Source organism: Sphaerodactylus townsendi, linkage group LG17 (genome assembly GCF_021028975.2).
Source record: "Sphaerodactylus townsendi isolate TG3544 linkage group LG17, MPM_Stown_v2.3, whole genome shotgun sequence".
NCBI lineage: Eukaryota > Metazoa > Chordata > Lepidosauria > Squamata > Sphaerodactylidae > Sphaerodactylus > Sphaerodactylus townsendi.
The window spans coordinates 13,669,273-13,690,596 of record NC_059441.1 but is presented as its reverse complement, the minus strand read 5'-3'; the positions used below and the strand labels follow the sequence as shown (position 1 = coordinate 13,690,596).

Sequence of the window (21,324 nt, the reverse complement as noted above, 5' to 3'; positions counted from 1 at the left end):
AGATGCTGCTAGGTTTTACAGTATTATTCCATCACATGCCCCCTTTTGGAGAGGAAATCTGTAGTCTGATGGCTACATATTTCATCTATCCGTATAGAAAAGATTACATGTGTTACTTGTATGTCAGTCAGCTTGCTTGCTTGCTCGCTGGGTTGGTTGGGTTGGTGGGTTGGTTGGTTGAGAGGAGTACATGAGAGTTTGTGGGAGAGTGAAGCTTGTATTATCTGTACAGCAGTTTCTGTTTTGTTCCTGTGAAGCAACAAGATAAAAAGCCTTCCTGCTGTCTCAGTCTGTTCCTTGCTGCGGCTTGTCGAACCTGGGTCGGGGTGCTTTGTGAATGCGCTGACAAAATAAACTGTCAAGCCATCATTTGCATTTGTTTGTTTATATCCCACTTTTGGGGCCAGCTGGACTCGACTTGCTTCTATTTCCCTACAACAACCCCGCGAGGCAAGCCAGAGACCGCTATTAAGTTTCCATGGTAGCAGTGACATCAACATACTTCTCTCACTGAGGTTTGAGTTTTTATTCCCACCTGGATAGAGGGACCTAAAAATAGACTATCAAGCCACCATTTGCATTTGTTTCTTTATATTCTGCTTTTCGCGCCAGCTGGACTCGAATTGCATTCATTTCGCCACAACAGCCCCGCGAGGCAGGCCAGAAAACACTCATCCAGCTACCAGGACAGAACGGAAATCAACAGCGCCCCCTTGATTGGCTCGCGCTTCCAAAGCCACGCCTCCGCCTCGCTTTTCCAAGTTGGAGGAGGCGCCAATAGGGCGGACAGCTCCTGATCCCCCCGCCTCTAACGGCGAAGCCACGCCCCCTTTCCAATCCCAGTCCCTCGCGCTCTTTCTTTCTTCCCCTTCTCGCTGGAAGAGATTTGTCCTCCACGCGCCGCCGTACCCAGACCACGCCCACTTTTGCCCTCGACCGTGGCAGAGCCGCAGTGAGCGGCGCGTGGCCGGGGGGTGCGCGAGCCTGTCAGGATCCAGCTAGGGAGCGCGAGAAGGGACACAAACCAGCGGCGACGGGCGCGCGCCCACCGGCCCATCTCCCTCCTCTTCCATTCTCCTCAGCCGCTCGCCTCAGGCCGCCGCCTCTTTCTCTTCTCCTTCCCCGCTCGCTCAGCCATGTTGGCCGCCGCTCAGCTCCTCCGCTGCGCCGCGCTCCCCCTCCGCGGCCTCGCCCCGAGGGCCTTCGCCGCAGGTGAGTCGGCTCGCCGACCGACCGACCGACCGACCGGCGGGGTCGCGTCCCCCCCACTCCGTTCCGCGTTCGCTGTCCCGGAATGTCCTTGCCGTGACCCCGTAGCCACTCGAGGGCAGGCGGCGCTGCGGCCTAGTGGGCTCCTCGTGCATGGCCGCCCTGGAGGTCATGGAGCTGTGAGGAAGGAGAAAGGCCGGGAGCGGGAGGCCGGGCTGCTTCTCTTCGGTGACGCTGGCTCTGTACCCTGCTTGGCGGGAAGGTGACATTGAACGGGCCGAAGCGGCTCTCGGAGTGGGGGAAAGGCCTGCAGGGTGATGGAGGGACGGGCCAGGCTTCTCCCCCACAACCCATGCAGGAGCCATCACCACGCTCAGTGCCATGCAATCCCAATGCAGCCCCCTGAGGTCCGCAGTGCGGTTTTCGCCCTTCGTCTCCCCCCCCCCCTTGGAAACCTTTCCTCCCTTTTTTTCCTCCTCCACTTCCTCCTTGGGCCTGATGAGGCTTTTTCTTAGGTGAGCAGTAATAATTATTACTAGCCTGTTTTTCAACACTGGTAGCCAACACTGGTAGCTAGCCTGGGTCGGCCCTGCTTAGTGTTTGGATTTGCAGGCCGCCAAGGAAGGACAAGGTTGCTACGCGGAAGCAGGCAATAGCCATCCACCTCTGCTTGTCTGACCTGGATGGTCCAGGCTAGCCCGACCTTGTCAGATCTCAGAAGCTAAACAGAGTCATTCCTGGTTACTCTTTGGATGGGAGACCAGGGTTGCTATGCAGAGGCAGGCAATGGCTTTGCTTGTCTGCCCTGATTTGGATGGTCTCAACAGATCTTGGAAGCTAAGCAGGGCTGGCCCTGGTTTCTGTTTGGATGGGAGACCACTTAGAAAGTTTGGGGTTGCTATGCAGAGGCAAACCACCCCTGTTGGTCTTCTGAGAGCATGGTATGGTGGTTAAGAACAGGTGGATTCTAATCTGGAGAACTGAGTTTGATTCCCCACTCCTCCACCTGAGTGGCAGAGGCTTTATCTGGTGAACCAGGTGTGTTTCCGCTCTCCTGCATTCCTGCTGGGTGACCTTGGGCTAGTCACAGATTTCTCCGAACTCTCTCAGCCCCACCTACCTCACAATGTGTCTGTGGTGGGGAGAGGAAGGGAAAGGAGCTTGTAAACCACATTGGGTCTCCTTACAGGAGAGAAAGGTGGGGTGTAAATCCAAACTCCTCTTCTTTTCTGGCTTGGATGGCCCAGACTAGCATGTACTTATCAGATCTTGAAAGCTAAACAGGGTCAGTCCTGGTTAGTATTTGCATGGAAGACCACCAAGGAAATCCAGGGTGGCTATACAGAGGCAGGCAAGGGCAAACCAACTCTGCTTGTCTCTTGCCCTGACCTGAATGGTCTAGGCCAGTGGTGGCGAACCTTTGGCACTCCAGATGTTATGGACTACAATTCCCATCAGCCCCTGCCAGCATGGTCAATTGGCCATGCTGGCAGGGGCTGATGGGAATTGTAGTCCATAACATCTGGAGTGCCAAAGGTTCGCCACCACTGGTCTAGGCTAAGCTGATCTCTTGAAAGCTTTGCAGGATTTGCCCTCTTTAGTATCTGGATGGGGGATCACCAAGGAAGTTCAGGGCTGCTACAGTGAGGCAGACCGTGGTAGATTAACTTTGTCTCTTGCCCCGACCTGGACGGCCCAGGCTAGTCTGATCTCATCATCAGCTAAGCAGGGCCGGTTCTCTTTAGTATCTGTATGGAAGTCCACCAAGGAAGTCCAGTGTTGCTACAAAGAGGCAGGAAATGGTACACCACCTCTGCCTTGAAAACCCAATGGGGTTGCCATAACTTGCCTGTGACTTTATGGTGCTTTCCACCACCAAGATAAACCTGACCTAGATGACCCAAGCTAGCCTGATCTCACCAGATCTTGAAAGTTAACCAAGGTCAGGCCCTGGTTAGTACATGGATTATAGACCTTCAAGGAAGTTCAGGGTTGCTGCGCAGGGGCACATAATGGCAAACTACCTGTAGTTGTCTCTTACTCTGGCATGGAGGAGAGAAGGCCTGCAGGCTGACGGAGAAACGGGCAAGGTTTCTCTTTCCCACACCAGAAAACATTTATGTGCATAGTACAATATGATCACAATGCAGCCCCGTTAAATGTGCAGTGTGGTTTTTGCCTCTCACTTCCCCTTTCGTTCTGAAACCTTTCGCAAAGCATACAATTGACTTGGATCGCACACATGAATAGTTTTAATCCGCTTAAATGTCTCATTAGCAATTTAAAATTTGATAACGTTTCTTCCAGTTGAACAATACCATGGACCGCACCTGACCACACCCATAGTACTGTTATCTGTGACAGAGCAAAGTCACAAAAGCTGCTTCTAGGCCTTACTCCTTGTTTGCTATTTAATTTCCCCTCAGGTCGGCATTAGCTGTGCTATGTGGCCATCACAAATCCATTTTGGAGTGGGTGTTTCAATGCTGTCGTTCACAAAGTAATGTGAGTCCTAACTCCAGCCTCCTTTGCCAGAACTTATTAGAGTTTAATTGGCTGCCCTTGAGCTCTGGTAGGCTAGGTGTGCTTCAAGGGATGGGTTTCTCTTGGAGAGATTACAACAGGGAGTGTGCTTATAGTATAGCTTCCGAACATTCACAAGGTGACATGATCCTGCTATTTTTTTTTTCAAACCAGTAGAACATCCAAGCCCATGAGGGATTTAGCTCACTTGCTGAGCCACGTCACTTAAGCTTATTTGGCCCACGACATATTTTTATCAGGGTAAATTAGATGAGAGTCAGCAAATAAAGAAAAATCAAAGGGGGAAAATGGTATAATGGTCAAGAGCAGGTGGACTTCACAGGTATCAATCTGCTTCATTAAAGGTTTTGCAGTGAATGTTTTCCTTCCCTCCCTCCCCAATGTGGTGTTTGTCTTGCAGTGGCGTTGCCTGTGCGTTGCTATTCTCACGGGTCTCAAGAGTCAGATGAAGAGTTTGACGCTCGCTGGGTGACGTACTTCAACAAACCAGATATCGATGCCTGGGAGCTAAGGAAAGGTAATTCTCCTTAACATCCACTTTCTAGGATGCAAGCCGTGCTTATGTTCAATAGCAGAGCGTCTGCTTTGTGTTTGGAAGGTCTGGGGTTCAATCCCAAGCTTCTGTTTTTTAAAAAAGCAGGTAATGTGAAAGGTCTCCACCTGATTTCACGGAGAGCCACTGCTAGTCTGAGTACACAGTGCTGACCTTCAATATTCTGGTGTGTTTGGAACAGACTTCTATTGCTGGTCTCAGCATATAGCTGCAGAGCACGCAGCAACAGGAAACTTGCTGACTAGAAACAAGGAAACGCTTTGGAACCTTGCAAGTGTGGGTTGAGGTTCATGATCAGTGGCAGGTGGATGTGGTGTAGTGTCTAGCGCAAAAGCTTACAGCAGTGAGCAGCAGTGGCGTAGTGGTTAAGAGTAGGTGTACTCTAATCTGGAGGAACCAGGTTTGACTCCCCGCTCTGCTGCCTGAGCTGTGGAGGCTTATCTGGGGAATTCCGATAAGCCTGTGCAGTCTCACACACACCAGCTGGGTGACCTTGGGCTAGTCACAGTTCTTCTGAGCTCTCTCAGCCCCACCTACCTCACAGGGTGTTTGTTGTGAGGGGGAAAGGGTAAGGAATTTGTAAGCCTCTTTCAGTCTCCTTGCAGGAGAGAAAAGGCGGATATAAGTCCAACTCTTCTTCTTCTGTTAAGCAGAACAGCTCATGGCGTACCCTGATCCCTTTTCAGACGGTGCATCTTGGTCTCTTCTAGCCAAGCCGTTGTCTTTAATGGAACTTCTCCACAGCTCTGCTCTCCTCGCTTCTACAACAGTACACTCAGACTGGTTCATGATCTGTTAAATCAAACTGATTTGTTTACAACCCCTGTTCGGTCTTCAGAGCAGAGTTCACGGAATAGCTCCGGTCATGAAATGACTTCTGTTGTACACCTACTGAGTGATTTGAAAGCCTGAAGAAGGGAATATTTTTCATTGCTGTTCTGTATGTTTAAGTGACTTCCATACCTGAAAAGAGAGTTTGTACGTCTTGGATATAGTTGAATTCAGGTTTAAAAAAAGGATGGAAGGATGCTGGTAAACAAAGGATTGGCTGCTGCATGTATCATTTTCAGTTTAGAATTATCTTTTTTTCCTCTTGTAATTGGAGACACAGCGGCATGTTTTATTGACTCATATGGGGCGACTGTCTCTTTAGGAGCAGAGGTTAAACAACACTTGGCTGTTTAATCAGTAACCCGACATCTTCCTCAGTGTACGTGAGGGCTGCCTTAATAAGGACAGAAAAACCTTTCGACCAGTGGTTCTCAACCTTCCTAATGCCGCGACCCTTTAATACAGTTCCTCATGTGGTGGTGACCCCCAACCCTAACATTTATCCATTTTACAGATGGAGAACGCTGATGCAGAGAGTCTTAGGCGACCCCTGTGAAAGGGTCGTTCGACCCCCAAAGGGGTCGTGACCCACAGGTTGAGAACCACTGCTTTAGGCAGTGCTTTGAAATCCAAATGCTTGCAACAGCAAAACCATAAATGACACTTTATTGTGGATCTCTAAGTTGCTTTGAGATTGTGCTGAGCCTGGAAATGTAATACAGTGGAAAGGGTTGATATTTTGGCACTGGAGGTATAGCATGTCGTTCTGGTATGAACTCAGATCCTGTTTAAGAGATTTGTATACTGCTTTCAGGGAGCAGTAGTGGCTAAGAGCAGGTGCATTCTGATCTGGAGGAACCAGGTTTGATTCCCATCTCTGCCGCTTGAGTTGTGGAGGCTTATCTGGGGAAGTCAGATTAGCCTGTGCACTCCCACAAATGCCAGCTGGGTGACCTTGGGCTAGTCACAGCTTTTTGGAGCTCTCCCAGCCCCACCCACCTCACAGGGTTTTTGTTGTGAGGGGGGAAGGGCAAGGAGATTGTAAGCCCCTTTGAGTCTCCTACAGGAGAGAAAGGAGGGATATAAATCCAAACTCTTCTTCTTCTTCTTCTTCTTTCAAAGTGGCTGTATGAGTATATGGAAAATCCCAAAAACGTTAAAGCCAGTAATAGCTTCAAACTATCAGCATGGCCTCGGGTCAGTTTCCAAAGGCTCTTTTAAATAATTCAGCTTTATCCTAACCGTTGTTGGTACTGGGATAGTAAACAGCCCCTGATACAATGAGGTTTATATTCTAAATTTTAGCGCAGTTTCATGTCATCTGTGCTAATTTCTATGTACTGTAGATGTACCCATAGGAAAATTCACACAGGATAGGAAAATTCACACTGATAGGAATCAAGCTTTTCAGGGATTTTGGGGTATCTTTAGGAATATGAATATTGAGATGAACAATGGAATTTCTGTGAGAAAAATGGCACCCTCTGAAACCGCTTGTTCTCTCTGACAGGTATGAACACCTTGGTTGGTTATGACCTGGTTCCCGAACCAAAAATCCTTGATGCTGCTTTAAGGGCATGCCGGCGACTAAATGACTTTGCAAGTGCCGTCCGTATCTTAGAAGTTGTAAAGGTCAGTGGAATGCCTTTGAACCTTACTGCTGTTTCTCTCTTTAGCTAGGCATGTTTCTCTTGTCATATCTGGGCATGTTCAAGACTTGTGGTGGTGATGCTCAGAGTCATGTGACTCTCTCCCAAAAAAGACTTCTCTGCCCATCCAATCCAATGCTCTGTTTAGCTAGCATGGTCCACTATGCCTCAGGGGTGTCTCCAAGCTGCTTTAGCCTGAGACCCTTTAACAAGAGATGTCAGGGATTGAAGTGGGTGTACAAAGGATGAGTTCTTTACCCCCTTAGAATGGTTTCCCCCATCTTTTTGTGCAATAGTGGACTTGGGTACCGCTTTCTAATTGTGATCTTCAAGTATAAACTGCTATTACCCCAATCATGTATCTCTCTAATATTTATAAGCTTTATTCTAAGGGCCATGGGCTTATTTAACCTGTCAGGGTTAAAGCGAGTACAAATCAACCCTCGCTTTTTTTTTGGCTGGGTTTTTATTTTTAATAATGCGTTCCTTTTCAATCAGGACAAAGCAGGCCCCCACAAAGAAATCTATCCCTACGTTATCCAGGAACTTAGACCAACTTTGAATGAATTGGGAATCTCAACTCCAGAAGAACTTGGCCTGGATAAAGTCTAAGTGTTTCAGGTAAGAGGCTTGAATCTTCCTCTCCCTGAGAGGAGCCACCCAACTTTATTAGACGCTTAACAGGGGTTATGAAAAATTCTAGTGCGTTGATCTTCCTGTAGTCTTGAACAGATGGAGGGATACTCTGATGTGCCCTCAGGAAATATGTCACCTTCAGTGCTTGCCTGCTAGCAATTGTTCAGCAGTTAATGATTGCTGAGGAACTATATACTGTGCATTATAACTAAACACTAGAATAGCATAGTGAGGCAGCATGTGACGTAGGAGGTTAAGAGCTCGCGTATCTAATCAGGAGGAACCGGGTTTGATTCCCTGCTCTGCCGCCTGAGCTGTGGAGGCTTATCTGGGGAATTCAGATTAGCCTGTATACTCCCACACACGCCAACTGGGTGACCTGGGGCTAGTCACAGCTTCTCGGAGCTCTCTCAGCCCCACCCACCTCACAGGGTGTTTGTTGTGAGGGGGGAAGGGCAAGGAGATTGTCAGCCCCTTTGAGTCTCCTGCAGGAGAGAAAGGGGGGATATAAATCCAAACTCTTCTTCTTCTCTCATGGTGTAGCTACTAGACTGTTGGACTTTGGAGATTCAGATTCAAATCACCAGTCAACTCAGCCGTTTTCACAGCTTAGCCTGCTTCACAGGGTGGTCGTGAAGCCTCAGATAGGGGAAGAAACCATATGGGTGCCCCCCCCCCCCCAACATTTGTTTTAGAATGGAGATTTTGAGTGAAAACCAACAACGTATACAACTGATGGGTTTTTCCTTGTATTCTGAAGCTGTTTGCAAAGCCATTGCTGAGGTCTAAGCCTGGCCAGAACTTTCTGAAACTCATTTCGAGTGAGGTTTTGAGTGTGGCTTATTAAAAAATGCAATACTAAATAGCAAAACAAAGATCTTATTTTTGGAGAGTGGTAGCTTTGTAGATTGCCACTGTAGTACAAAGGATGGAGCACATTTACATAAAAGGTTACAAATCAGGCCATAATATTTCAGTGGTGAAGTCTGTACACGAGACTGGGGAAGAGACCACAGTATGCTGCAGCGTGGTCATACGGAGGTTTCTTTAAATGGCTTTGTGTGGCAGAATATTTACCTGTCTTGGCCCTGCACAGATTGGACAGCATTCTCCCAACCATTCCATCCGGTTTTTTGGAGGGAAAGGCAGCCTCGGGATACAAACGTACCCAGACTAACTTTCGATATCTTCTCTCTTCCAGATGAGCTTCCCAAGGGTTTATTGTTCACGCTACCTGTTGTCTGGAGACAGATGTTATAATATTACTTATTTGAAATAAAATTCTTCCTGTTATTGAATCCTGGAATATGCACGGTGACACTGGGCCTATTAAAGGGAAAACCTGGTTTGAACTGAACTGAGTCCTTGTCTTTTATATCCATTTTTTAGTCAGCTGCTGCCTGCAGTTTGGCTAGATGAGACCTGTGCCAAAGACGAGCCATGAAGAATTGAACAGCCAAACTGTTTCTTTTTTAAAATCGATTTCCTAGGTCATCATGAACTGTGCAGTGCATTAAGCGTACATTAATCATTTATTTACAGTCGACCAGTACAACAGAACAAAAGTACATCAATTTCACAGTACCGTTAGCATAGAAGAAGAAGAGTTTGGATTTATATCCCCCCTTTCTCTCCTGTAGGAGACACAAAGGGGCTTACAAGCTCCTTGCCCTTCCCCCCTCGCAACAAACACCCTGTGAGGTAGGTGGGGCTGAGAGAGCTCCGAGAAGCTGTGACTAGCCCAAGGTCACCCAGCTGGCGTGCGTGGGAGTGCACAGGCTAATCTGAATTCCCCAGATAAGCCTCCACAGCTCAGGCGGCAGAGCTGGGAATCAAACCCAGTTCCTCCAGACTAGATACACGAGCTCTTAACCTCCTACGCCACTGCTGCTCCAGACTATATTTGTACGAGAAGAACACTAGAAAGCAGTGTATTGTCGAAGGCTTTAAAATCCAACAGATATATATACTCCACTTGCTTTCCCAACATCAGATCCTCTGAAGATGCCAGCCACAGATGCAGGCGAAACGTCACAAGAGAATGCTGCTAGAACACGGCCATACAGCCCGGAAACCACACAGCACCCAAACTAGAAAGCAATGCTTACAAGAAAGAGAACATCTCGCAGTTCCTTGCACTTGTAGGTCTGAAAGCAGCTCTTGAGAGTTACGTTTTCCCTACGTGAACAAAAAATGCTCGTAATATCATGTGTTGAGTTAACTCGGGCTTAGCAGATGGCCAGAAATGTAGCCAAGCCATTCAAGGTGCCGCCGGTCACCTGAGCCGAGCCCAGCTGCTCTCCGTTGTGCATGAGGGTTTGTGAAAAGGCAGTCTTGGCGGTTGAAGTCATCTGGTTTGCCTGCCACATGGTCAGTTTCCAGTTCTCCCCTGATTTGGGTGTGCTGGTTATGTTCGTTGCTAGATGAACTTGGAACAAATAATGCTTCTGGCACGTGGTGGCAAATTTCAAGTAGCAATTAAGGTTTTCCGGCAACAGGCATACAATGGCCTTTTGTCGTGGGGGTCATGAGTGTGTCTGTTACTGGATAGCCACTCAGCGGCACATACAGTATCACATTCTCCTTACCACCTTCTGTTCCGTTCTGCAGAGCCAGCTGGGTTGCTTTGGGCCTGTTCTACGTGTTCATTTTTTCCACCACGGTTGTGTGATCTTGTGCTAACACAGGGGTGGGCAATTATTTTTTCCATGGGGCCGCATAAGAAACAGAAAATATTGTAGAGGGCCGGGCCAAAAGGCTGAACTCAATTCTGCATAATAGGGGCTGATAAGTGACAGACAGGTGCACAGATCAACTCACTCCCCAGCAAGGCAGGGGGGCGAGGCGCTTTTGAAAGCCCTGCAGAAGCAGGCAGCCAAGGCAACCGGCTTCTGCGGGGCTTTCAAAGAAGCCTCGCTCCCCTGCAAGGCAGGGGGGCTAGTCAGGGTCATCCAGCAGGTCGTATGTGGCCCGCGGGCCGTATAATGCCCAGGTCTGTGCTAGCATGTTCTACAGCAGTGGTTCTCAACCTCCCTAATGCCGTGACCCTTTAATTACAGTTCCTCATGTTGTGGTAACCCCCAACCCCTAACATTTATCCATTGTACAGATGGAGAACACTGATGCAGAGAGTCTTAGGCGACCCCTGTGAAGGGGTCATTCGACCCCCAAAGGGGTCCCGACCCCCAGGTTGAGAACCACTGTTCTACAGAAACGAGTCCAATGTTTTGGTCCAATAACACAATGCCAGAACTCCCCTCCCCTTTTCATTTTCTGTTTCCATTTTAGGTGTAGTGCAATACACTATGCCCTTTATCTCAAATATTAGGATTGGTCTACTTAGCATGTAACTGTCCTGAATGGATTAAGAAGAAATAATGCTTTATGAAACGTAGAGCTGGAAGGGACATCCAACCCTCTACACAAGGCAGGAAATTCACACCTTCCCTATCCCTCCAGTGACTTTTGCTCTATGCCCAGATGAAGTATGAATACATTTTAATTCCCTTCTTTTGGGTTATAGAAACTGCATGTGTGGAAAAGGGTCAGCATTGTGGCATGGGTTGTATTTCGCATGTTGCAACTTGCACTTTGGAAACAAAAGGGCAAAATAACCTTAAAGTCTTCCCAGTTAATTGACCCAGCAGCGAACAACTGTGAATAAGAACTTCCATGTTTAAAGGCAGAGTATCCATATAACTCAAGGCTTGATGTTATAAAGGCACTCCCTATGTACACTCCCCATGCCGGGGTAACAGGACAGTTTCCCTTCATGCCTTGCTCGAAGTATCTGACAAGGGATCCTTTAATGCAAATGGCAAAGTTGCTATTGCAGTAATGCAGCTCTACTTGTCTCCATGAGTTTTTACACCCAGCCCAGGAAGGCATTCCTTCTCCCCAGAAGGAATATACAGATGATCCTCCATTAAAAATAAAAAATCCAGTGAGATGCTGGAGGAAAAGAAGTGAAGCCTGCCCTTTTTCCTTGAGCTTGCTAAGTTTCTGCCTGCAGGGATATTTGCATGGGACGGCCAGCCTTATTCGGGCATCAGCACGGTTGCAACCCAAGCCGACGGAGAACCTGGCAAAAGCCTAGAAGGGCCGTGTCTTGGCAAAGCCTCTTTCCACCTCTCCTGTTTCCGCCGGAAAAGGCGAGGCTGATCAGCCACCCGGATTGGGAGGGGGGGAACAAGCGAGCCGCACAGCCAATAGGCGTCGCCGACCAAGCGTGGAAGGCGGGACTCTGCCGCGAAAGCCTCGATTGTGATTGGCGGGCTGGAGGAGGGGGGCGTGGCCTGGCGGGCAAGGACCGGCTGATGGAAGCGGCGATGGAGGAGAACGAGGAGGCGCCGCCGCCGAGGCGGTGGGAGGCCGGGGCCCAGCCGGGGCCGAGCGGCAACACGGTGGGGGCAGAGTCGCGGCCAGGCTAGGCCCCACCGCCCCCCTGGGAGGGAGAAGGGGTCACTGTCGGGGGATGGATGACAGCCCAATGACAGTGGAGGAGTGGGGAATGACAGCTTGGGGAGGGGGGAGTCGGTGGGGGTCTTATTGGGGGCACCCAAGGAGGGCCCAGACCCCACCCCCAGGGAGAACGTCAAGGCAGGTGTCATTTCAGAAACAGGTAGACTCCCTCTAGACATGGAGGCTCCATTAACCTGTCGTGGCTAGCAATATATAGGAGAAGGAAGAAGGGTTTGGATTTATACCGTGCTCTTTTCTCTTGTAAAGAGACTCAAACAGGCTGACAAACTCCATGCCCTTCCTCTCCCCACCTTGTGAGGCAGGTATTTGTGGCATTCAGAGATAAAATGTCTTAATAGGATGGGTGACACCTGGCTTGACAACACTACTTTTGAAAGGGATCTGGGAGTCTTAGTCGACCACGAACCGAACATGAGTCCGATGCGGCAGCCAAGAAGGCCAATGCGATTCTGGGCTGTATCGACATGAGTATAGACCAGTGGTGGCGAACCTATGGCATGGGTGCCAGAGGTGGCACTCAGAGCCCTCTCTGTGGGCACGTGGGCACAGAGCTCGTCATGTGATAATAGTGCAATTATTTCAGGGAGATTATTACACTAAACCTAAGACCTAGTTTTTGGGAAGCAGTGTAGGTAGCCCTGTTGAGCGCTGTTAAACCCTACTGATTTTCATGGGAAGAACTAAAGCATGATCCTTTACCTGGGAGTAAGCTCGATTGCTGGCAATGGGGCTTGCTTCTGAGTAAACCCTCCTAGGGTCGTGATTCACCCGTTCGAAGCGTTGCACAGTTACCACCGATTACCATCAAGCTTACTCCCGAGTAACGTTCACCTTAGAGTCAACCATTTTTTCTATACTAAAACCTCAGTATTCAGGTTAAATTGCCATGTTGGCACTTTGCAATAAAAAAGTGGGTTTTGGGTTGCAGTTTGGGCACTCGGCCTTGAAAAGGTTCGCCATCACTGGTATAGACCAAGGGATGTGATTGTACCTCTCTATTCTGCATTGGTTACACCTCACCTGAAATATTGTGTCCAGTTCTCGGCACTGCAATTCAGGAAGTGTATTGACAAGCTGAAACTGGTCCAGAGGAGAGCAACCAAAATGGTCAAAGGTGTGGAATCCAGGCCCTACGAGGAGAGACTGAGGGAGCTGGGTGTGTTTAGTTTGGTGAAGAGAAGGTGAAGAGGTGACATGATAGCCATGTTGAGATATTTGAAGGGATGTCATGTTGGTGAGGGAGCAAGCTTGTTTTCTGCTGCTCCAGAGACTAGGACCAGGAGTAATGGGTTCAAGGTGAAGGAAAAGAGATTCCACCTAAACATCAGGAAAAACTTCCTGATGGTCAGGGTTTCCTGTCTGAGTTTCTAGGCTTTTTCTGTGCCATCCGCCGGCCTTCGCATGTCGTCCACGGTTTCTGCCAAACGCCCCCAAATTCCCATTTAATTCCTTATGCTGACCGCAATGGGGAAGGGATAACTAACTAGATCTATGGCTGAACTGGGGACTTCCCTCCTAACAGGGGCACAGGGACAAGAAGAGAAGCAGGGAAGCATTGACGGAAAAACGGGGGCCGTACATCATGAGCAAAATTCCTTCCCTCCAAGACAAGCTGCGTAAGTCTCTTGCTCTTCCTCATGTTCTCAGCTGGGATCCTCTTGGGGCAGAGCATCCCTATCGCCTCTTAAGCTGTGACACATGGAAAGGAAACTGATTTTTTTTTTGATAAATCGGTCCGGTGTTCAGATGCCTGTGCCAATAGATTTATCGCCAGTCGATTCTTTAAGCTGCCTTTAGTTTAGGCCATAGGTGTCAAACTATAAGAACATAAGAACTAGCCTGCTGGATCAGACCAGAGTCCATCTAGTCCAGCATTCTGCTACTCGCAGTGGCCCACCAGATGCCTTTGGGAGCTCACATGCAGGATGTGAAAGCAATGGCGGTCGCACCACTGCTTTATATAAGGGCATGACAATCCTTGCAGTTTTATTATCAACTCCTTTCCTAATTATCCCCAGCATAGAGTTTGCCTTTTTCACAGCTGCCATGCATTGAGTTGACATTCCCATGGAACTATCAACTAAGACGCCCAAATCCCTTTCCTGGTCTGTGACTGATAGCACTGACCCCTGTAAGCCGGTCAATATGTGAAGTTTGGATTTTTTGCCCCTATGTGCATCACTTTACATTTTGCTACATTGAACTGCATTTGCCATTTCTTAGCCCACTCACCTAATTTATCAAGGTCCGCTTGGAGCTCTTCGCAATCCTTTGTGGTTCTCACCACCCTACATAATTTGGTATCATCTGCAAACTTGGCCACCACACTACCCACCCCTACTTCTAGGTCATTTATGAATAAGTTAAAGAGCACTGGTCCCAATACTGATCCTTGGGGGACACCACTCCCAACATCTCTCCATTGTGAGAACTTCCCATTTATACCCACCCTTTGTTTCCTGTTCCTCAACCAGTTTTTAATCCATAGGAGGACTTCCCCTCTTATTCCTTCATTGCTGAGTTTTCTCAACAGTCTCTGATGAGGAGACTATGTTCTATGGACTGTGATTCCCATCAGCCAGGTGTTCATGGATTATGATTCCCAGGTGTTCAGGTGTTCATGGACTATGATTCCCATCAGCCCATGCCAGCAGAGCCAATTGGCCATGCTAGCGGGGGCTGCTGGGGATTGTAGTCCACGAACATCTGGAGGGCCTGAGTTTGGTACGTATGGTTTTAGGCAATGAAGATGAGAGGTTCATGCCCCCTAGAGGACAAGAACGGCTTACGCAAGGCAGTTCTTTTCACTTGCTGTTGCTGTTTTGGGTTGCAGAAAAGCATCGGGAGATGGCAAAGGCGATGCTGCGGAGAAAAGGCGTCCTGGGGGGAACCTCCCGGCACCAACCCAAACCAGTGGCCAAGAGGTACAAATTCCCTGTCTTCGGTTATCCTTTGAACGGGGATAAGCTTTTCAGAATTGCCCCGTCTCTATCTCGGGAGGCTTTAGAAGAGAAAAAGAGTTTGGATTTATACCCCACCTTTTCTCTCCTTTAAGGAGACTCAAGGTGGCTTATAAAATCCTTTCCCTTTCTCTCCCCACAACCGACACCTTGTGAGGTAGGTGGGGCTGGGAGAGTTTGGAAAAAACTGTGACTATCCCAGGGTCACCCAGCAAAAATGTAGGAGTGCGGAAACACATCTGGTTCACCAGATAAGCCTCTGCCACTCAGGTGGAGGAGTGGGGAATCGTACCCGGTTCTCCAGATTAGAATCCACCTGCTCTTAACCACTACACCGGTGCAGACTTTCTGGGTGTCGAATGACTGAACTCCATCACTGTCAGGAGACGGACCGCTGCAGGAATCGACAACGTGGATTTTAGAATTTATTTTCCTTCATGTATACCCTGCCATTCCCCCCAAAGCAGCATATGTCATTCTTTTTTCCTGTGTTCCTTCAGGTCAGTAAAGTTCAATAAGGGCTACGCTGCTCTCAGCCAGTCCTTGGATGAAACCCTGGTGTCTGTGGAGTCAGACAGGTGAGGACTGAATGGGGGACCTCTTTGGGTGATGGGAAAGGCTAAGAAGTTTTCACTTCAGTGTTCTTGATTTAGCACAAAGCCCTCAAACTTAGTAGCAAACAGGGGCTCAGTGACGTCACCCCATGGGTAAACGACCCGGTTCTTGCATAGGTGACTCCCTTAATCCTTAAAGTACCAAAGAATGTTCTCTGGCTCGTCTTGACTCTTCCCTTTCTTCTTCTAGCGACGGGGAGCTGGAATCGCGATGTTCCTCCGGTTACTCCTCTGCGGAGGCAAGTCTGCATTGTTTGTGGGGGTTTGCCGGGAAAATCTGAACCGGAAACCTTTCCAATTTATATTTTAATGTTGCTGGTGTTTTAAAGAATGTTAGCTAAAAGAAGAAGATTTATTTTCCCCCTTTCTCTCCTGTAAGGAGACTCAAAGGGGCTTACAATCTCCTTTCCCTTCCCCCTCCCCCACAACAAACACCCTGTGAGGTGGGAGGGGCTGAGAGGTTCTGAGAGAACTGTGACTGCCCCAAGGTCACTCACCAAGAATGCAAGAGTGCGGGAAGACATCTGGTTCACCAGATAAGCCTCTGCCATTCAGGTGGAGGAGTGGGGAATCAAACCCGGTTGTTCAGATTAGAGTGCACCTGCTCTTAGCCACTACACTATGCTGGCTCTTGAAGGCAAATATGTCATGTTCTGCAACCTTTTTGAGGCTGTGGGCCACTCCCTTTCAAAAGCCCCCCCTCCCCCCCGGTTCTTTTGTGACTTGCTGAATTTCACAACAGGTTGGAGAATCTGGACAATGTGGTATGTGTAGAATGTTCTCGGCCCTGCCTGACCGCAGAGGACTGGCTGCGGCTGGTCATGATGTTATTTTTTTTTTTGCATTCGAACACTTTTATGTTGTCGTTTTTGGTTCAAACTGGCAAGAAGGAGATAGGTGACTTTGAGCCGTACCTGCCTGTGTTTGGCTGGGGACCACACTGGGAGGGGAGAGATAGTTTAATTCTGAACTTGGGAATTGCCCCTTCCTGGGGACTGGGAAATGGGAGTCATGGGGGGCAAAATGGGTGTCTGCAACGGGAAGGCAGGATCAGTGAAAACCGCTCCGTCCTCTCCCTCCGAAATCACGTGCCCTTAAGTCGGAATATGGTTCGGTAATCTGGTTTTAATTCACTTTGGCCCTTTCCGCACATGCAGAAAAATCCACGTTCAACCCACTTTCACAATTGTTTGCAAGCGGATTTTGCTATTTCGCACAGTAAAATCCAGCTGCAAAGTGCATTGACAGTGGAATGAAAGTGTGTTATTCTGCATGTGCGAAGGGGGCCTTTCTTTAGAAAGGTAGAGTATCAGGGGACAGATACTGTAAATAAATAAACCAGGCCCATGATTTTGTGATTTAAAGATATTCAAGGGCGACTGCTTACCTCTCAAGGGGTGAAAGCTTGCTTATCTAACACTATGGGGTGATGGTGGAGTGCAGGTATTGGTTAACAATAGGGGTAGAGGATTCTTGCATTTCCCTTCCCCATATGGCCTGAAATAGCTTTTAGAAACATAGAGCCGGAAGGGCCCTCAAAGGTAATCGAATCCAACCTCCTACACAATGCAGGAAATGATTGATATGATTGAAGTCTATAAAATTACGCATGGGGTAGAAAATGTTGACAGAGAGAAACTTTTCTCTCTTTCTCACAATACTAGAACCAGGGGGCAGGCATTGAAAATGCTGGGGGGAAGAATTAGGACTCATAAAAGGAAACACTTCTTCACACAACGTGTGATTGGTGTTTGGAATATGCTGCCACAGGAGGTGGTGATGGCCACTAACCTGGATAGCTTTAAAAGGGGCTCGGACAGATTTTATGGAGGAGAAGTCGATCTATGGCTACCAATCTTGATCCTCCTTGATCTGAGATTGCAAATGCCTTAACAGTCCAGGTGCACGGGAGCAACAGCCGCAGAAGGCCATTGCTTTCACCTCCTGCATGTGAGCTCCCAAAGGCACCTGGTGGGCCACTGCGAGTAGCAGAGTGCTGGACTAGATGGACTCTGGTCTGATCCAGCAGGCTCTTTCTTATGTTCTCTTATGTTCTTAATTCACAACTACCTCTCCCCACCTGTCCAGTGATCCCTGCTCTGTGCCTAGACTCGCAGGGGTGGCCAACCTATGGCACTCCAGATGTTCATGGACTACAATTCCCATCACCCCCTGCCAGCATGGCCAGTTGGCCGGGGCTGGTGGGAATTTCAGTCCATGAACATCTGGAGTGCCATAGGTTGGCCACCCCTGTCCTAGAGGAAGGCAGAAAACCTCCAGGATCCCTGGGCAGTTTTGCCTGGAGGCAAAGTCCTTCCTGACGCCAAAGTGGTGTTTGGCTTTACTCTGGGCATGTAAGAAAGGGCCAGAACCGCCAATCACTGACTCATCCCTTCCCGCCTTCCTGTCCGACGGCCATCTCGCCTCTGCTTCAAAACCTCCAGAGAAGGAGAGCCCACCACCTCCCGAGGAAGCCCCTCCCACTGCCAGGAAGTTTTTCCTGACGTTTCGCCAAAACCCCTTTTTGATTTAATTTCAACTCCTCAGTTCTGGTCTCTGAAAACCACCGGGTGGATCCCAGTCTGGCTCGTCCCGACCAGCACAGTCAGTTGCTGGCAGACCGCTTCACCTCCTCTTCTGTTCCCCAGGTGAACCAAGATCTCAGCCGCCAGCTGCTGCGGGATGGGTATCACCTGGACGAAGTCCCCGACGACGAAGACCTGGACCTCATTCCTCCCAAGCCCGTCTCGTCCTCGCCGTGCTCCTGCTGCTTCGGCGAGTCCGCCTCTTGCTCCATCCAGTGAAAGGGTTACGCAGCGCAGGTTAAGACACCAGCGCCTTTTTGCCCCAGTTCTTTTCGGGGGGGGACTCGCGGACGTCCGACGGAGGCAGCTGAACCCGTCTCCGAACACTGGGTCAAAGCTGCTCGGCGGGCGGGCAGAACAGCGTCTGGTCGCACCTTCTGGTTCTTCCTGGGGAAGCTGAGCGTTCCCCCCTAAACTATTTCTGCAATACACTATCGGACTGCTGGGGAAGCCGGCCTACCGGTTATATTGCCGCGGGTTGTGTCTTCGTGGGAGAAAAGCCGCCCGGTCGACAGGAGAAGAGATCCGGCTCAGTCCGTTCAAAGGCAAGCTGCGATCTCTTCGATAAAAGGAGACACGGAGTCGAGGCAACTTTGGATTCTCTAATTTGGAGTTGTAGGAGGAGGGATGTGGGGGGAGAGACCACCGTGTAGCAGACGAGTAAGCGAACTTTACAAGGAAGCAGTCTGAGCCTGGAAGTAATTGGCGGGCGGGGCAGGATGGAAGGGAAGAAAGCCAGGGGCTGTTCGTAAAAGGCCGTTTCTCATGTTTGTGTTAGCCAGGGGTCTTCAAACTATGGCCCTCCAGATGTTCATGGACTACAATTCCCATCAGCCCCTGCCAGCATGGCCAAGTGGTAGGGCTCATGGGAACTGTAGTCTATGAACATCTGGAGGGCCATAGTTTGAAGACCCCTGGTTAGCTCTGGGCAGCTCATAAGGGTAACAAGAACCCTTTTCCATGTGAAGTTAATGACACTAGGGCCGTGGTGGTGAACTTTTGGCACTCCAGATGTTATGGACTACAATTCCCATCAGCCCCTGCCAATTGGCCATGCTGGCAGGGGCTGATGGGAATTGTAGTCCATAACATCTGGAGTGCCAAAGGTTCGCCACCACTGCACTAGGGTCTAGAGAGCCTAGACTTGCCTTCCCTTTACTCCCGAGTAAGGAGAGAGGGGTGGTTTCATCACGATCAGTTAGTTCTTCTTGGATGAAGGAGTGTTCTGGGGTGAGCTTTTCTTGCTGTTGACGCTGCTGGCGTCCCCCCTTCTTCACGGTGACTTGCACTGCCTTATACTGAGGTCATCTTGTATTGGAGGGAGAGCAGGAGAGAAGATTTAATGTTTGTGTTTACTTGCTAACTACGTTGGCCTCTGGGGGGGGGACTTCTGGATATTGCCTCTGGAAATGACACTACAGCTTCCAGGTTTGCCCGAAGCTCTTTTTCTAAAATCCCACTGATACGTGGGTTATGAAAACGCCCCCGGGCTGTTTCTCTAAGCACCCCACGGCAGCCAAAGGCCTGTCTTTCTCTGCCTGGGCCAGTGCTGTTAATTGTATATTGCCAGAAGACAACCCGTCCCTTTCGGGGCCACGGGATCTTAAAAAAAACAGACCCCCTGGTTAAATCTGGCTCTGCAAAATTCCCTTCAGGGCGCTCTGCCAGTACTTATCAAAGGTCAGAATGGGGGGTTCTGAGCCCCCCCCCCCAGATAAACCCCTTGCTCCACTGGGAAATAAGGTCAAGCAAGGGATGAAGACAAACAGCCCTTGCAGCCCATATATGCACTACGACGTACTTTGCAGAGCGGGTCCCTTTCGTTGCTGCCTGATTTCTTATTTATTTACGTGCTGCACGCAGTGTTTCCTTTGCCTGCAAAGCCTCCCAGGGACAGAAAGCAGAGACCTCCGCAACTATTTGAAGCCTCCTTGCAATAAACTGATAGCTAGTGAGATTTGGGGGTGGGGGGGGGAGAAGAGGGGGTGGAAGTACGAAGCAGGTGGGCAGAGACTCTGCGGATGGAGGTGTGCACAGGGCTGCTGGAGTTGGAGATCCAGGGCTGGGGAGGGTGACTCGCCGTCTCTTCCAGGAGAGGCCGAACAAGCTGCCTTAAATATACTGAAATGCACAGAGGACAATCTTACTAGATATTTAATACTATTGTATATTCAGAGGATTATTGCTTTTATATATATATATATCACGACTAAGGGAATTATATCAGTAAAATTCCGTCTTGTATCGCACCGGCAGCGTGTCTTTCTGTCGTACTGAGAAGTCACTCGATTGAAGGGGGTGTGTGTGTGTCTTTAAAACTAGCCTCCAGCTGAAACAGGAGGCACGTTACACAAAATAAAAGAGGCCCCTTCCGCACGTGCAGAATAAGGCACCCTCGATGCACTTTGAAGCTGGATTTTACTATGCAGAATAGCAAGATCCACTTACAGTGGTGAAAGTGGATTGAAAGTGCATTATTCTGCATGTGCGGAAGGGGCCTAAGACTGTCGTGTTCTATCTAGGATTCTCCTCTGCTCTGAAGAAGAGCGTCTTTCCAACCCCTTGGGAAATTGCTGCATCTGTACCAATTAATTTCTAAAAGGATAGATTGAGGGCAGCAGCCATTGGTTCTCGTGGCCCTCACCCTCCTTTCTGTTCCTGGTTGTAAACAGCAATATCATTTTCATTCATCATAAGAACATAAGAACAAGCCAGCTGGATCAGACCAGAGTCCATCTAGTCCAGCTCTCTGCTACTCGCAGTGGCCCACCAGATGCCTTTGGGAGCTCACCTGCAGGAGGTGAAAGCAATGGCCTTCTGCGGCTGTTGCTCCCGAGCACCTCGTCTGTTAAGGCATTTGCAATCTCAGATCAAAGAGGATCAAGATTGGTAGCCATAAATCAACTTCTCCTCCATAAATCAATCGAAGCGCCTTTTAAAGCTTGGTTCTTTGGGTTTGCTACCTACCATTGCCATTTTCACACCCTTCCCTTTCTACAAAAGTGAAGTTGGCAATCTGTTTAAGTGACTCACTGACAAAAGTATGAAGCACGGGAACTCTGCTGCTGTTTTGCGGGGCTGTGAAAAGGTCCCCAAAGGGTAAGTGGAGAGGAAATCAAGGGATACTTCCTTCCCTTCCGGTCACTTCCTTTCGTGTCTGTGTCGGATGCTGGGCGGAGGCCAAATCAAAGCCCCACCAGAGAAGTCCTTTCCAAAGAAACAGCCTGGCGTGATTATGTTCTGGTTTGTAGAGTTGAGCCC

The 21,324-nt window shown here is 49.2% G+C and overlaps 2 protein-coding genes across 2 annotated transcripts; both read left to right on the top strand.

Moving 5' to 3' along the window:
- The first annotated feature begins 874 nt into the window (after positions 1 to 874).
- Positions 875 to 8,774, top strand: LOC125424728 (cytochrome c oxidase subunit 5A, mitochondrial). Its single transcript, XM_048482158.1, has 5 exons — positions 875 to 1,212; positions 4,154 to 4,270; positions 6,648 to 6,769; positions 7,285 to 7,407; positions 8,624 to 8,774. Exons 1-4 carry the CDS (start codon positions 1,137 to 1,139, stop codon positions 7,396 to 7,398), a joined length of 429 nt encoding a protein of 142 aa, XP_048338115.1. The 5' UTR covers positions 875 to 1,136; the 3' UTR covers positions 7,399 to 7,407; positions 8,624 to 8,774.
- A 958-nt stretch (positions 8,775 to 9,732) lies between these two features.
- Positions 9,733 to 20,312, top strand: FAM219B (family with sequence similarity 219 member B). Its single transcript, XM_048519740.1, has 8 exons — positions 9,733 to 9,792; positions 11,574 to 11,825; positions 13,427 to 13,520; positions 14,738 to 14,828; positions 15,365 to 15,442; positions 15,669 to 15,717; positions 18,127 to 19,051; positions 19,197 to 20,312. Exons 1-7 carry the CDS (start codon positions 9,733 to 9,735, stop codon positions 18,280 to 18,282), a joined length of 780 nt encoding a protein of 259 aa, XP_048375697.1. The 3' UTR covers positions 18,283 to 19,051; positions 19,197 to 20,312.
- The last annotated feature ends 1,012 nt before the right edge of the window (positions 20,313 to 21,324 follow it).